At 49.9% G+C, this 14,307-nt stretch overlaps 1 protein-coding gene across 2 annotated transcripts; it reads right to left on the bottom strand.

Moving 5' to 3' along the window:
* Positions 1-32: 32 nt before the first annotated feature.
* HYOU1 (hypoxia up-regulated 1) lies at positions 33-14,301 on the bottom strand. Of its 2 annotated transcripts, XM_035888740.1 has the most exons (22): positions 13,760-14,301; positions 13,302-13,456; positions 13,123-13,199; positions 12,025-12,206; positions 11,299-11,414; positions 10,355-10,538; positions 9,775-9,909; positions 8,781-8,863; positions 8,549-8,681; positions 8,033-8,220; positions 7,618-7,756; positions 7,445-7,505; positions 6,608-6,690; positions 5,813-6,001; positions 5,453-5,652; positions 5,186-5,273; positions 4,455-4,577; positions 3,965-4,098; positions 3,357-3,441; positions 2,631-2,883; positions 1,678-1,761; positions 33-1,117 (listed from the first exon to the last, which is right to left on the bottom strand). In XM_035888740.1, exons 1-22 carry the CDS (start codon positions 13,928-13,930, stop codon positions 1,056-1,058), a joined length of 2,925 nt encoding a protein of 974 aa, XP_035744633.1. In that variant the 5' UTR covers positions 13,931-14,301; the 3' UTR covers positions 33-1,055. The 2 variants fall into 2 exon arrangements, 1 of the variants encoding a protein (XP_035744633.1); XR_004841197.1 differs by lacking the exons at positions 33-1,117; positions 1,678-1,761; positions 2,631-2,883 and having other exon boundaries at positions 3,750-4,098.
* Between the last annotated feature and the right edge of the window lie 6 nt (positions 14,302-14,307).

Genomic DNA, 14,307 nt, shown 5'->3' with positions numbered 1-14,307 from the left:
CGCGCCCCCCCGCGGCCCCGTTCCGCCCCCGAGCACGGACCCCGCTACAAACGCAACGCTTTTTCAAGAGGCCGTCAGGAAGTGTAACTTTTATTTTTTGGTTGAAGAGGCCAAAATGGAGCACGACAGCAGATGCACATTCACAGGCGTCCGCGTGAGGCGATCGGAGACTTCCACTCGTGCGCTGCGGCAGCGTGAGGCGGCCACGGCCAAGGACATGGAGGGTGGCAAGGAAGCCGCTCCACGCACGCAAGAGAGGGAGGAGGAGGAGGAGGAGGACAGTCACGATGAGCTCTGCCAGTTTGGATTCCACCTGACCCTGCGCCTCCTCCGCGGTCCATCAGCATTGTTCCAGCTACCGGATGTGCCAACACCTTCCTTCTTTCAGTCTCCGCTGCGTTCAAGGGTTGCCCTTTCCAAGCCCTTTCCATCTTCTACCGAACTATAAACAGAATCTTTTTGTCAAGTCTCCATTTGCGGTTTTCAGACTCTGCTACAGAGCACGGATACAGACGGTCTTAGCAGCAGTCTATGGCTAACAGACACTCTCTCCTCTCAAAGCACGGAGCATCCGCCTCCCCAGTGCTGTTCCACCGTCCCACGAATCCAACTGAGAACACGCCTCCCACCCCGCTCCCACCCCATACGCAAAGACAACACCAGCTACACATGCTTCCGCGTTAACCCCGTTTATCTTCACCAGAGGAGGCGTGGCACAGAGTTTACATTCCAAGTTACTCCCTAAAGCTTAAGGTGTTTCCCTACTGCTTTCTCTCCACAGAAAAGTCAGCTTGGTGACTTCTGTACCAAAACAGAGACAGTTCTTGGTGGGCACACTGCCACCTTTAAACACATAAGAAAAACAAAAAACGATTCACTAAGTTAGTAGCGGCAAGATCCCCAGAAAGAAAAAATAAAATTTACATCTCTATCCCATTTTGTTGTCAGACTGTTTGTTGTGTTCCATTTACATCATGACTAACCAGGTCCATTATAAAAACAAGAAAGTAACCATGAAATAAATAGATGTTGACACTAGTGGGATTTCAGGGGCATTATAATTCATCGTTTTTCCTGCTTTCTCCTCCAGCTTCTGTCATCTTCTCTTTTTTGGACCCTGTGTAAGGAAGTAGACTCAGTTACACACCCCAACAGTTTTTACAGCATACAAAGCAGCGCTGAAAGCCCCTGACATTCATTAGGTACTCTGCCAAACTCCCAGTCTCTGGTAGGGAAGGCAGAGGAATGCTTTGAGGACCGATACTCGGCGCCCAAGAGCTGAAGACATTACTGCCCTCCCCCTGTTGAACACCGCTGTCCTCACGACAGGACTGGCAGAATAAACACACGCTCGCACATCAGCTCTTTAACAGAGACAGGCTTACAGCTACGGGACTGGCTGTAAACCTTGCCACAGAGCCCCAATACACCGAGGCACAAAGCAGCTGCCGAGGCAGGCGGCAGCGGTACATCACAACCTCACGCTGAGCAAGGAAAGCGTAGGAACAGCCAGGAACCAAAGCTGATGCCTGTCTTTCTGCAGAATGAACAATTGCTTCGCAACTGGGGCTTCTACCGTCTTCCTACCTCCTACAGCCACAAAGATGGAAGGAAGCACACGGGCAGCTTGTGCTTGTAGCTACCAAGTTCCAGACCGTTAGTCAAACATTTACTCACCAGAGCCTGATCCAGGCTCATCATCTGTTGCTACTTTCTCAGCTGTAGGAGGTTCCTTGGCTGGACTGATATCCTCAGGTTTGTCTATGTTTAAAGCAGAAAGAAACAGCACAAAGTTAAGAGAGAATATAGAGGAGGTTAGGTGCGTAGAGATGAGGCGACCGGTGGTGAGGTTCACAAAAAGCCAGCTGCGGTGCCTCAGCAGGACTGCATTAATTCACCCTCACAGTGCATCTCTGGAGCACCCAGAGGAGCATCACAGAACTGCTCCTTATTTCTTGCTGCCTCTGTCTGCCCGGCTTTATGTCCCTAGGAGCCCTGGAGGTTCACTGGCTGCACAGCCAAGTCACCTTCGGAGCTATGACTGTGAGCTGGATCTCTTACCTGGGCCAGAGGAACCAGCAGGGAACTCTGCTGACAAACAGCAGTCTAGACTTAAAAGGACCAGGGCACTCAGAACCCGAGGATCTTAACACATTCAGAAAGCTGCAAGTCTTAGTGTCCCAAGATTCCCCCCCAGGATCCCCGGGGCCCATCTGAGCCAGAAACCCGTCTCATCAACAGCTCATTCTATTCCTTGATACAGTGCACGACCTCGAATACTTGTTGCTCTGGACACCCAGAACTGAATCAATGGCTTATCTTTCTCTTAAGGCAGGCAGGCAGGCAGCCAGCCACTGACTAACCATCCTAGGAAGTTTAGAAACACTTGGTGTTCCTTCACAGAAAAAACCCAAACAAACAAACTGGGGGGGGAAAGGACACAGCCATTTTCCCACCTAGATTTTCCCAGCTGCCTTTGAAAACTAAGCGGAGGATCATTTGATCCTACAGGTAGCTATTGTCTTTGCTTATTTAGCTCCCTTTCACTCAAGGCAGAGAGATAAGAGTGTGTTGCGCATCTAGCAATTATATACTGGAAGTTATATACATGCTCCCCACCTGCTCCTTACCTTCTTGTTTCCCCTCCGTGGGAGGGATAGTGTTCTCGGTCTCAGAGGCTGCTGTGGCATTCTTGCCTGAATCGGTTTTTGTGGTGTTCTTCTCCTTTTTGGGTTTGGGTTTTGCAAACTTGGCCTTATTCAGAAGGTACTGCACTTCCCTGTCCAGGGCTGCTATCTTGAGCTCGATATCTTTGGATAGCAGGATGGGTTTCTCAGCAGGAGAGAGCTTGTTCTGTTCAGCCAGGGTCTCATTCTTCCAGATCTGCAGGACAGGAGGGAAGAGGTGCTTTTCAGATGCTTTTTGGTTCCTGGAACCACTGTACATCACTGTATCTCAAAGTCACCACTTCTAACTTCGCAGGGAGCAGCGTTATCCCATGTTTCCACCAGTTTCTTATTTACCCAGACATAGGACAAAACTAAGGAACAGAACCCTCAAAACCTGGCACCTGCTTTCAAAACCTGCAGCCAGACTCCTGGGCTACACCTCCGCTCCCAAAGACAACTGTCCATGTGCAACACAAGAACTGTTATCCCCCCCAAAGCAGGCTGGGGTCAAGCCGGGCATTAGAAAACACCAAAACACAGAAGAGGTTTGCTGGTGGTGTGGAAACAAGACATGCACGTGCTATTCCATGGCCCAGAGTCAAAGTACACAACCTGCTACTTCGGAGAGGAAACACGACCCAAACTGCCACCCCCACCCTCCCCCAGAATCATTTGGTCCTTTATTACCGTTGTTTCATTGATGGCTTTTTCCAGCGTACTCAGTTCCACTTCTGTGAATATCTGGTCAGACTCTGGAATCATTCGGGCTCCCCTTAAAAGGCAAGAAGAAAGTTTTGTTTCTGCCAGACCAAATAGACTGTACCTTGGCAAGTTGGTGTTTACACCTCACGTAATTATCATCATAACGATCCCCTGCACATACCAACCAATTAGCACATTTTACATTTGTACAGCCTCTCGCATCTGCAGGGAACAGAGTCGTAAATCAGTCTCTGGGTGCTAAGAATGGGATGCAGAGACAGCAAACACAGCTATCACGAGATCAAGAAAGGAGGGAAGATAGAAAAAGCTAAGGCCGTAGGACCAAGAGGGAGAAATCTGCTTGCAGATGGTGCGTACAGCATCAGACACTTCCAGTCCCCCCCCAGTTCCAACAGAGCTTGCACACTTCTGTTAATGGGTTCTGGAGAACTGAGCACTAGCAAGGAGGGGTCCGCTCATCTTTTCTCAAGCGGCGCTAGTGACTTTCAGACTGCAATCGTTCTGGTCACGTTCTGTTGGCATCTCTTACGTTACCAGCGGCACGACTCTCCTTCCCAACAGTTTGCTCTTACTTGAGAAAGATGGTTGAGTGGTTGAGCAGACTTTCCAGGGCAGCCAGGCGTTCTGGCCACTTTCTCCTTTCCTCGACACGGAAGAAGAGGTTTCTACAAAGCTTTTTCAGCTCTGAAAGCTTGTCCTTCAGCTCCTGCAAATGGGAGAGAGGGGAAGGAGACAATTAGTTTGCCCCCTGTCTAACATTGTAAACCTCAGAAGTTAGAACCGCAGGTTTTGTCGTTAATCTCTATCAAAAATACCATTTCCATACAGTAAAAAAAAGCCACGTGTCTAAGCCATGTGCAGAATCAACAGGTTACTGCCAAAGCTGTTGAAGACGCACCCACGGCTGCAAGTACTTTGTTCTGTGCATAACGCACTGAGGAAGCGAGAAACTTCGAAGAGCCAGATTACAAAGGATCAAGATGGACCAATACTCTGTCAGCCTGCGTGGTCACTTCCACGTCGGCGATAGCAGACTGGTATCCCGATGACAAACAGCAATACCTTAGTTGTGGCTGCATAGCCCTCCTCTTCCATCCAGCTGGATGCCTCGCTAAGCTTTTTGGAAATTTCTTCTCTCTGCTCCTCCGTTGAGACAAACTGATACTCCTCTTGGTAAAGCTTGTCCTGAAAAGAACAAAGCAAGCACTCCCATCAAATACTGCTGAGCGTGGAAGCATAAAACAACCAGGTCACCCACTTGCAGCTGGCCTGGACTGAGAACTCCTGCGGTGCCGCCGTCACCAGCCAGGAGATTCTCCTGCAGCCCTCCCAGATCTGAGCCCTTGGCTCCTAGCGTTACCAGGAGCACGACGGCAATGCATCAGGTACATAGACACACGCGCGTACCAGGTATGCGATAGTAAAGCTGCAACAGCCGTGATTTCCCACACACTTAACGTTAGTCACCTCTTCTGCACAAGAATTCTTGAGCAGCTGCAGCCACTTTCCAGCCCGAGTGCAATTGTTCCAAAACACGCAGGTAAGCGCACATAAGGGACAGTGGAAACCCAAAGTTGAACACGTTACAGACGCTGAAGGGAGTGTTCATTTTCTATTGAGGAAACCTCCCAAGTCCACATGGTAGCAGAAAAAGCAACTGAAAGACGAAAGCTGGGCTCTCGGAATCAGCTTCCCCGGCTCAAACAACTCTCCTGCATTCAGACCAGCCCAGCTGCACAAGACACTTCCACCTGCTCTCCAGCAATTCTCATTTCTTTATATCCCTCTCTTACCTGGGTCTCAAAGATGAAGGACTCCAAGCTGTTGGCTGATTTTTCTCTCTCCTGTTTCTCTAGATCTCTGACCGTCAAGTCTTGGAGCCTAACATGCGAAGAGAACAGAAATGAAAGGTAGTGAGTGCCGTTAGCTGAGCACCACATCATACGCATCAGCCTCTGAGGACAGCAGAGTTACATGAGCCACCACCGTTCCAAAGCACTTTTATTTTTATTCATTCCCTCATCTAGAGCTTTAGCCTAGCAGAGCCATTTCAGACATACTTTTTCACCGAGCTCTTCAGTTCATCCTCCAGCAGGTCAGGCACATCGTTTACATCCAGTTCCATGGTGATCTCATGGACAAGCTTCTGCTTCTTGGGTGCTTTGAGCTTCTTCTCTTCCTCCGCTTTGGTAACCGTGCTGTCACTGGAACTTCTGGACGGTTCCTCCTCTTTTGCAGTTTCTCTGTTTTCTTTGGGATCCTGCAACAGACAAAGTTCATTCTCAGGCAAGGGAACAGCTTTGCCATTTTTGCAGCTTTTCCCAAGGCAGGGCTCTAACAGGAAAAGAGGAATTCCGCTGAGGAAATTCCAGTCCTCAGACACTGAAATCACAGTCCCATTCCTTCAACCCGATGCTCACCTGAGACTCCGATTTCTCGCCTTCTTCCTTTTTCTGTGACTCTGCTTTCGGAGGGGCAGTTTCTGTCTGACCTGGCGACTGCTGTTTCTCTTCTCCCTGCTCTTCACCGGCATCCTCCGCACTGCTTTTCTGGTCTTGTTTCTCCCCCTGCTCCTCTCTACCTGTTTCTGCTAGGCTCTCCTCTTCTTCCTGCTCATCATGGGCAAGTAAAGGGGAAACCAAAACAGTGGTTTTAATGTAGAAATTCCATGCAAATGTTTCACAGAACATGCAATTCTCTGCCAAAAACGTACGGATGAAAAACAGCGCTCACAGTGACTGCAGCCGTTTGCAAGGGACTGTGCTGAGCTAGAATATTAATTAAGAGCCACTTCACTGCAGGACGCAACTCTGCGACAAGGAGCTTTCCTCTCACTGGAAGGAAGCCTGACCACGACTGCCAGCGTAACGACTGCTGTGCCGGTACGGCCCGGGAGAAAGCGAGGAGCCTGCCGACACCTGCACAGGCAGAAGCCTATGCCCAGAGTACCAGGACAATTCAGAAAAGAGAGATTTCCCCAGAAGCAAGCCCTGTAATGTTGGTCTGCCACTGCTGGACTTGCCAGCAAGAGGTCATGAGTTTCTTTAAACACAGCCCACATGAAACTCAAGAAGAATATAGCACTTTCTGAAAGTATTGTAAATCCTGATGTGCTGCCAGACACCTTTAACCCTGCTCACGTGAATCGCAGCCTTTTTAGCGGCCATAACAAGACCCGGGGGCTCCCTCCCGCGAGCAATCACCCTGGGGCTCACCTGAACAGAGTCTGTCAGGTTCTCTCCAGTTGCTGGTGTAGGGCCACCACCCCCAAACAGGCTTGAGATGGTGTTGCCAAGTTCTGTCGATGGGAGACAAAAAAATGCAGAATACTGTACATCCGAAGGAGGAAGAAAAGCATCTTCAGCTCTCAGTTCTTCCCCTCAGCAACTCTAATGACCACCAAGGAGCCCCCTTGGCAGTGTAGGTTAGCTACCTACGCTCCAGAAACCCATCCTTCCCCAACCTCACTTTGTGTTTTTGCATGCACAGACAAGTGGGGCCTCTACCTCTGCTGGAATGTGACCTGAAATTTGTAACTTGGACTAAAAAGCTTCAAGTTCCAGCCTGTGGCTGCACCAGCCATTCCTGTACCTCCCCTTCACCTCCAAACACGCAGATTTCCAACTCCTCTCTACAGGGAAGTCTGTGTTCTAAAAGCTGAGCAATGCAAAGCACGGATCAGGGCATCACAACCCAGGCGACGAGAAGGGAGAATGCTGCGGGGCTCTGGATGCAGGACTTCCCTTCAGGACAGACCTCCTGAAATTAGCAGCTGCGGCTGAACAAAGAGGAAACAACTCCTATTTTTCAAGTTGCAATGCTCGCCACCGTCACCTTCGGAGCACGTGACATTTCAGAGCTGCTGGCAGCACCCAGAAGCCACTTCCAAAGGGCTTTAGCATATTTTGGGGCTGTATCAGCCCCAGATCAGAGGCTATGGCTAAGCATCCAATTTCCACGTCCCAAACCCACAGTGCTTGCTCTGCTCAAAGCTATGATCTAATGCAGGTACCACACAACAGTCAGTATGAAAATCAAAGTTCAGCATTTACTTGTCAGCGTTGACTCCTCCTCCGGCTTGTCTTCCACCAAGGTCTCAAACACAGATTCCACCTTGGAGAGGGGAGCACAGGATTAGTTTTAAGTAGGGACCGTCAATACCGGAGAGAGGGACAGAACCAGAAAATGCATAGGCTGACTAACGCCACAACAGGGCGGTGCTTACCCGGTCAAGACTTAGTACTCCACTCTCATCCATGTTGAAGTGAGCTTTGATGCCTTTGGATTCATAGTCCGAGTGCTTCTTGAAACTGTCCCCAACTCCCTTTAGCCTCACAGTAGTGAGATTGAGAGAACCAAAAATCCTGACGACGCAGAGATAAAAGCAGAAAGAAACCTTAAGATAACAACACTGCAGAACAGCTAACGACTTCTGAAAGTCAGATCTGCAGCGACGGGCAACTGCACAAAGTGAGGAACCGGCACGGTTCAGTTTGCTAAAGCACGTACTACTAAGGACAGATCCGCAAATGGGTGCTGGTGGCCACCCAGGTTCAGGGGCCTGCCTGCCAATAAAATTTTCCAGCTCAGCAGATTGCACTACTGTGGAGCCGTCCGTTCAGATGCTTGCCTCCACTCACCGCATGTCATCCTGGTTCAGGAAAGACAGATCTCCATAGTTGACGTAGAACTCAAAGTCATCTGTGTAGCGGTTGAAAGTGATAACCTTGCGCTGCGGATAGGGCGCCATGCGTTGGAACAAAATCCTCTTGTTATGCTTTAAACTCTTGGATTTATCATCCTCCTCCACTTCACGAGTGAACTCCACCTGCACGACAAACAGGAAATACGACTCAGCAGCTGGAAACTTCCCCTATGGCATCTTACATCCGAGGTTTCCGCAGCCTTTGGCTGCTCTACCTCATGTAAAAGCTGGGGGATCAGCAAGAATTTGTCAACAGATGTTTCTATATGCCTGGCTTCTTGGATACAGTGCTTCTACAGGAGGCCCAACTTCCTTCTTTCTTTACTAGATTGGCAGAGAGACCTCCGTAACTTCCTTACTCAAAGGAATCCAACAGCTCACCCGGAACCTTTCTCCCAGCACAGCCCCATTTACCCCCACCTTGCAGGAGAGAAAGCAAGCCAAGGCTTACCTGGATAGGAAACACGGCAGCATCCCGAACAACGAAAGGCTTCACCTTAAAGGCTTTGCTCAGAGCAGCTGCCTGGTAGACTGCACCCATAGCGGCAGCCTCGTCGGCATTGATGTTCTTGCCCAGCTCTTCCCTATGAAGTGAAAAGCAACAGATGTCAGCTCTGCAGCCACTGCCACGGACGGCAACTTGTCAATAGGAGACAGACTAGAGGGGGGCCTCACATACTCACTTGCCCACCGCTTTCAGCAAAACCTCCTGCACTTTGGGGACCCGTGTGGCACCGCCAACTAGAATCACCTGGTCAATTCCATCCTAGGGATTGGAAACAGTCACCTTGTCTTGAGAAAGCAATTTTGGAAAGCTAAGTTCAGGGCTTCCTTACGCTCCTTCCCCCCCACCACGCACTGATGCGGTGCTCTGAGAATGCCCATGCTACGTCCTGCCGTCCCAGCGTGCGTCAGTGCCCAACAGATCTCCGACCGACCGACACAAGCCATGCTGACATGAGGAACCTGGAGCCAAGTCTATCAAACAGGGACAACGTGCCTGCCGCTTCAGGTCACCCGGAACGTGGGACTTGATTCAAAATTAGACAGACTACAGCTTAATGCCAGAGGAGCCAGTGACTGGGACAGCAAGCTGGACCAGAACAGATGGAGACCCAGACTCTGAGAGGTGACTCAGTGTCTTGCACTGAATACCACAGCCAAAAGATGCTCAAGAGCGTCCTGGCACCCTGGAAAGGGAGCATTCAGCAAGGCAGTAAGTCATCGCATTTGGTCTAACCGCAGTCCGCAAGAGGGCTTCTAAAGGGAGCACTCAAAGGAGCCAGCCTGAACAGCAATAATTCTGTTTGCAGGTACTTTAAGGTAAAACTTCAGAATAGAGACCAGAACCAGCATCCAAGACATTAAAAAAAAAAAAAAAAAGAAAAAAAAATAGATCAGTGTTTCAATCCTCCAGCTCAAAGAGTAACAGTTTTTTAATGGAAACACTTCTTCCGAGTCCTTTGTTCCTGGTGCGTAGCGCAGGAAGCCATGACAGACTCCTGCTTGACACCACAGCAAGTAACCTCGCTGCAGCGGCAGCACTGCTCCATTACTCTAGCAGGCATCCGTACCTCTCAGCCATGCTGACAACGCTATCACTGATGCTTTGATCGTGACACGACAGCAGCTCCCCACAGAGAAGCTTCAGCCTTCTTAATGCATTTCTAAACCTACCAGGTTCATCTCTGCACTGCTCAGAGCCTGCTGCACAGGTCCTGGAACTCGCTGGAACAAGTCAGAGCACAAATCCTCAAATTCTTGCCTTGAGACCTTGGCCTTGAAGTCGATGTCATCTAGTAGGCCCTCAATCTGTCCAGAAGAAAAACCCAGCCAGAACAAAGTTATTTGTGGAGCATTCTCCAAGCCAAATCTTTGTCTGACTTGCCCAGCCTGCAAAAAGTTCCAGCTTTCTTAAGGACACCTAGGACCCACCCACACTCATCCGAACCCTGCCACTGCCAAGGTTGAGGAGAGGACAGAACATGGATGCAACAGACAGCTTCCCCCAGTGAAAGTTTGCTTGCCAAACTGCGCAGGACTAACTCTCATCCACCCCGCTCATTTGGTCACCAGCGGTACTAAGTGGACACAAGCTGAGAGGAACCACCAGTGCTGCCACCGCTCCTGGAACACCAGGAGCGATGCTCTTCAGCACGCCGGCACCACACAGGAACAGCGTCCCTACACACCGGTCTTTAACCCACCCCACCCTCAGCCCTAAAAAAGCTGGAAAGCCTGTGATGGAAGGTCAGACCTGCGCCATGTGGTCAGCATTCGCGCTCAGGACGGTTTTCAGGCGGTTGGCCTCCTTCAGCAGTTTGGCCATGGCCCGGGGATTCTTTCGGACGTCTTTTGAAGGGTGCTGGTCATTAAAGAGTTTCGCCAAATAGTCCCGGAGACGCAGCTCCATCTCCAAACCTCCGAGGGTACGGTCAAACCTGAGCAGCAAGACGAATGGAGATGCAACAGCTTACACCGAGCTGAAGTAGAAACAAACTTCACGTATTATTTCACAAATAGGCAGAGCGGCAAGCGGTCAAAAGCAGCCACAGTACTATCAGCTGTGATTGACTGCGAGAGAACAGCGGTTGTTCCAAAAATAACACATTATAACGAAAGAAAGGAAAGATCACCACAACAGCCTTTGAGCAGGAAGCCTCATTATATTTATGGTAAAGGCCTCATTGCCAAGCCTGTCACACAGCTGAGAAGCCAAAGGGTAACTGTCCCAGGTCCCAGGTATTTTCTAGGAAACTGCAGCATAAACGTTTTGGAGATAAAGTTGCTGGGCTGGCGATTCACGGCACTCCCCTTCTTATTTGGCAAATGCACTGCATTTTCATTCCTCCCTAGAAGGATATTCTGCTTTTTCCAACTGACACGCTCTACATCTGTATGATTATAGGAAATAGAAGTACACTAAAATGGCTTGAGACTATAAAAAAAACAAGCCTGAAGCAAATCAAGTACACTGGTTTGCCTCCTGGGCTCCTGGATGTTTGCAGTTACCTTCTGCACAGGACAGCGACACCAGAATTATTACCAACGGGAGCCTTCTCGCTCCAGATGTTTCCCACTCTGCCATCCAAATTACTGTGCTGAAGCCTCACTGCAAAATTCCACATTTAGAAGAGACCGAAAGAAATGGTTTCTTTCCTGAGACCTGTGGGTTTCGTGCAACTCGTGTTGAATTCTTACCCAATGCCCTGGATCTGCAACTGAGGTTGGGTTCCCGAGTCCTTAGTTTTCACTGTCTGATAGGTAACAATAGTACAAACGGTGCTTCCTGCTCCCATGTCGTAAAACATGATATTCTGAAAAGAGAAGCTGGGACGGTGAAGCAGAAACACCTGGATAATCCCCCACGAATAAGGAAAGAACCCACTGCTGTCTGAGCTCGATACAGGCCAAGACTATCTGCTCCCTAGCCGGGCTTTACACCAGAATGACAGGACTCGTACTTTGAGCAAGCACAGGAGGTGTTTGGGGTCACTCCCGACACAAGCGGACAAGGAAACTTTTTTCATCCATTTTGTAGACCAGAAAACAATGCTTTGCTCTTTAGAAGTTTCGTCAAGCTCAGGAAAATAAGGTATTTCAGAGTCGGTCTTCCAATATCTTAGAAAACCGCTGAGTGATTTCCCTCCCCCCAGCCTGGTTGACGGGCAAGGAACAAGCACACATTTACGAAACGGGAACTCCCAGCCACCTGCCCTCGCTCCAGCAGCTTTCACACTTCACCACGTATTCATACAGGGTGGTTTCATCTCTTCCTCTTGTTGAAGACCACAGGAAAACAGAGGAGACTGGTTGACTAGCAGAGGCCACTTCCTCACAGTTACACCTTTTAATTTTACCTGCAGCACTTTCTCCCCCCATGCAGGCCCCTGCACGGGACTCTCTGCATCTCCCACCTGCACCTACCTGCGCAGTGGCATTGATGTCTTTCCTCCTAAAAACGCCATAGTTCAAGGCTACAGCAGTGTTGTCGTTGATCAGCTGCAGCACCTTCAGGTCGGCCATGCGAGCGGCGTGCAGAACTGCTCTCCTCTCTGCCTGGTTGAAGTAGGCAGGAACTGTGATCACTGCGTCCTTGATGGGCTGCTCTGAAAGAGTTGCAGGGAACATGTTTTTCCGTCAGTGCAGCCATGTGCAAAGACTTGTTATAACAGGGTGATGGCAGCCAAGCCAGAGAATCCAAGGTAAAAGACTTGTATGGAACGCAATCCTGAAGTGGCATCGGCAGGCAGGGACGGTGGGGAATGAACGTTTTTTTGCCTACTGGCCTCTCTTTTACCTGTTGGGGTACTCTCAAATGCTCTAGGGCGCCTTAGGTTTCAACAAACGTTATCTTCACGAGACTTACTGCATTACTGAATTATGCTCACTCGCCAGAGCAACAAGTCCCTGGACTGGCTTTAGCGTTGCTAACCAAACAGCACACAGCCTCCTAGTGAGCATGCAAGTCAAACATCAACAAAATTCACCCAGTCTTCATTACTGTGGTATTTCACTAGCAACGCAGCACAGAAAACGCATGCGAGTCTCATATCCCTCAGCAAGTTTCACAACAGAGGGCAGGTTTTGCCCTTTAATTGTAGTTCACTTCCAGCAACAAGTCTCCATCCAGGCCAGCTACAACACAGACTTCAACAGAGCCACTTCCATCTTCCCCTGCAGTTACCTGCCAACGTACCTCCGCCCAAGACTCACACACATGAGCGAGAAACCACTTCACTCCTCCTCCAGAGATTGCCAGTAAGGCTCCTTCACTGCAAGACTGGGCGCGATCTGGGGTGCCTGCCCCCAAGAATCAGATTAAGACCCCAAACTCGCATCATATTAGAAACAAACGATGACTCGATAGCTGCTAAGTCTTGCTCGCAGCCAACAGCTGAAGAGTCCTAACAGCCTGTTTCTAAAAATCCGTGGATTTTCAAACACCTTTGGTCTCTACCCAAATCCTCTACTACACACAAGCACGTGCACAGATACTGTAAGAAACGGCTAAACCCTTCTAACCTGCAAATTCTTCAGCCAGACCACGTGAATAGTTCAGGACCATCCCCAGCATCTCCTCTGGAGAGTACTGTATCGTCCTACAAGAAACAGACAGGAGAGAAAGTTACGGCAACAGAGTCAGCTGTAGAAGCCTGGAGGCCAAAGTCCCGTCCGCAAGGAACCCAGAAGCAGCCACTTACTGGGACAGCTTGAAGATAACGGTCTGCCTTTTCTCATCCTTCACCAGTTCATGCTCTGGGAATCGGGACCGGTACAGCGCCACGTGGGGGTTATCAATACGCTTACCCAGCAGATCCTGGAAGTATCTGAATGCCACCTTAGGGGTCCTTATGGACTGCAAAAAGAAAAAAAGCACATCACCCAGCTGCATTTCTTCAGCTTTGCTGTTGTCAAACCAATCTCCCCGAGCTGTGTGGTGAACAGCTCTCCTTACGGGAATTAGGAGCACGAGACCGGTACACAAAGAGCCAGTACAGAAAGCCCATAACACACCAAGGAGATGAGAATTACAGGACAAGAAATAAAACTTCCTGGCTCAGACGTTTATCACGAAGGACCCAGCAGGAACACAGCAGCAGGAACACAGACTGGGCACACAGGAACCGCAGTGGGCACAGCGAGCGACGAAATCTCTTACCATTCCGAGCGCGCTATCACCGAAGAGACGCTCATTCTCCTTCAAAGAAACGGCCACAGGCGTTTTCCTCCGTGACTCCCTGTGTAGATGCGTAGAAAGAGAGGAATAAACCCGTTGAAAGAGGTGAACGTTCAATGCAGTGTCCCTAGTGAGGAAGGGCACCGTTTCCATTTCAGAAAGACTACGGGAAGGTGCTCGGATACCAGCCTCTGCTCATCTGAAGAGCTGCAATAGCAGCACCTCCCTTCAGAGCTTTCGTACCTCCTGATGTTCCTCGCGACGCAGGCAAATAACGTGTTTTACCGAAGACGGACAGACATCTTTCAAACTCACAGTTGACGCTGACAAACAAGAGGTGACTCGTTTCTGCTCCACTTTGTGCACGAGCACACCAAGGTGAGCATTCCACCTTGGCAATGACGAAGTGGCTCAGAGCTGTCCCCTAAGCTCAGTGCAGGCTGCCCACTCCAGAGGCCTCACAGCGCGCCATCAACTCTCTCAACAGGCAGCTACAACAGCGCGAGGCGCCACAACGCAGAAAGGCTTGC

This window comes from Egretta garzetta, unplaced genomic scaffold (assembly GCF_000687185.1).
Source record: "Egretta garzetta isolate BGI_Z169 unplaced genomic scaffold, ASM68718v1 scaffold891, whole genome shotgun sequence".
NCBI classification, from domain to species: Eukaryota; Metazoa; Chordata; class Aves; order Pelecaniformes; family Ardeidae; genus Egretta; species Egretta garzetta.
Note: the sequence above shows the minus strand (reverse complement) of the source record. Positions and strands in the feature narration are given on the sequence as shown.

Bases quoted from the DNA above. Each gene is read 5' to 3' on its own strand.
- HYOU1 (XM_035888740.1), bottom strand. From the start codon at position 13,930: ATGGAAACGGTGCCCTTCCTCACTAGGGACACTGCATTGAACGTTCAC. The intron at 12,207-13,122 runs GTTAGAAGGGTT...CAACTCTTTCAG, and splicing joins TCTGGCTGAAGAATTTGCAG to AGCAGCCCATCAAGGACGCA. The intron at 7,757-8,032 runs GTGAGTGGAGGC...CTGCGTCGTCAG, and splicing joins CTGAACCAGGATGACATGCG to GATTTTTGGTTCTCTCAATC.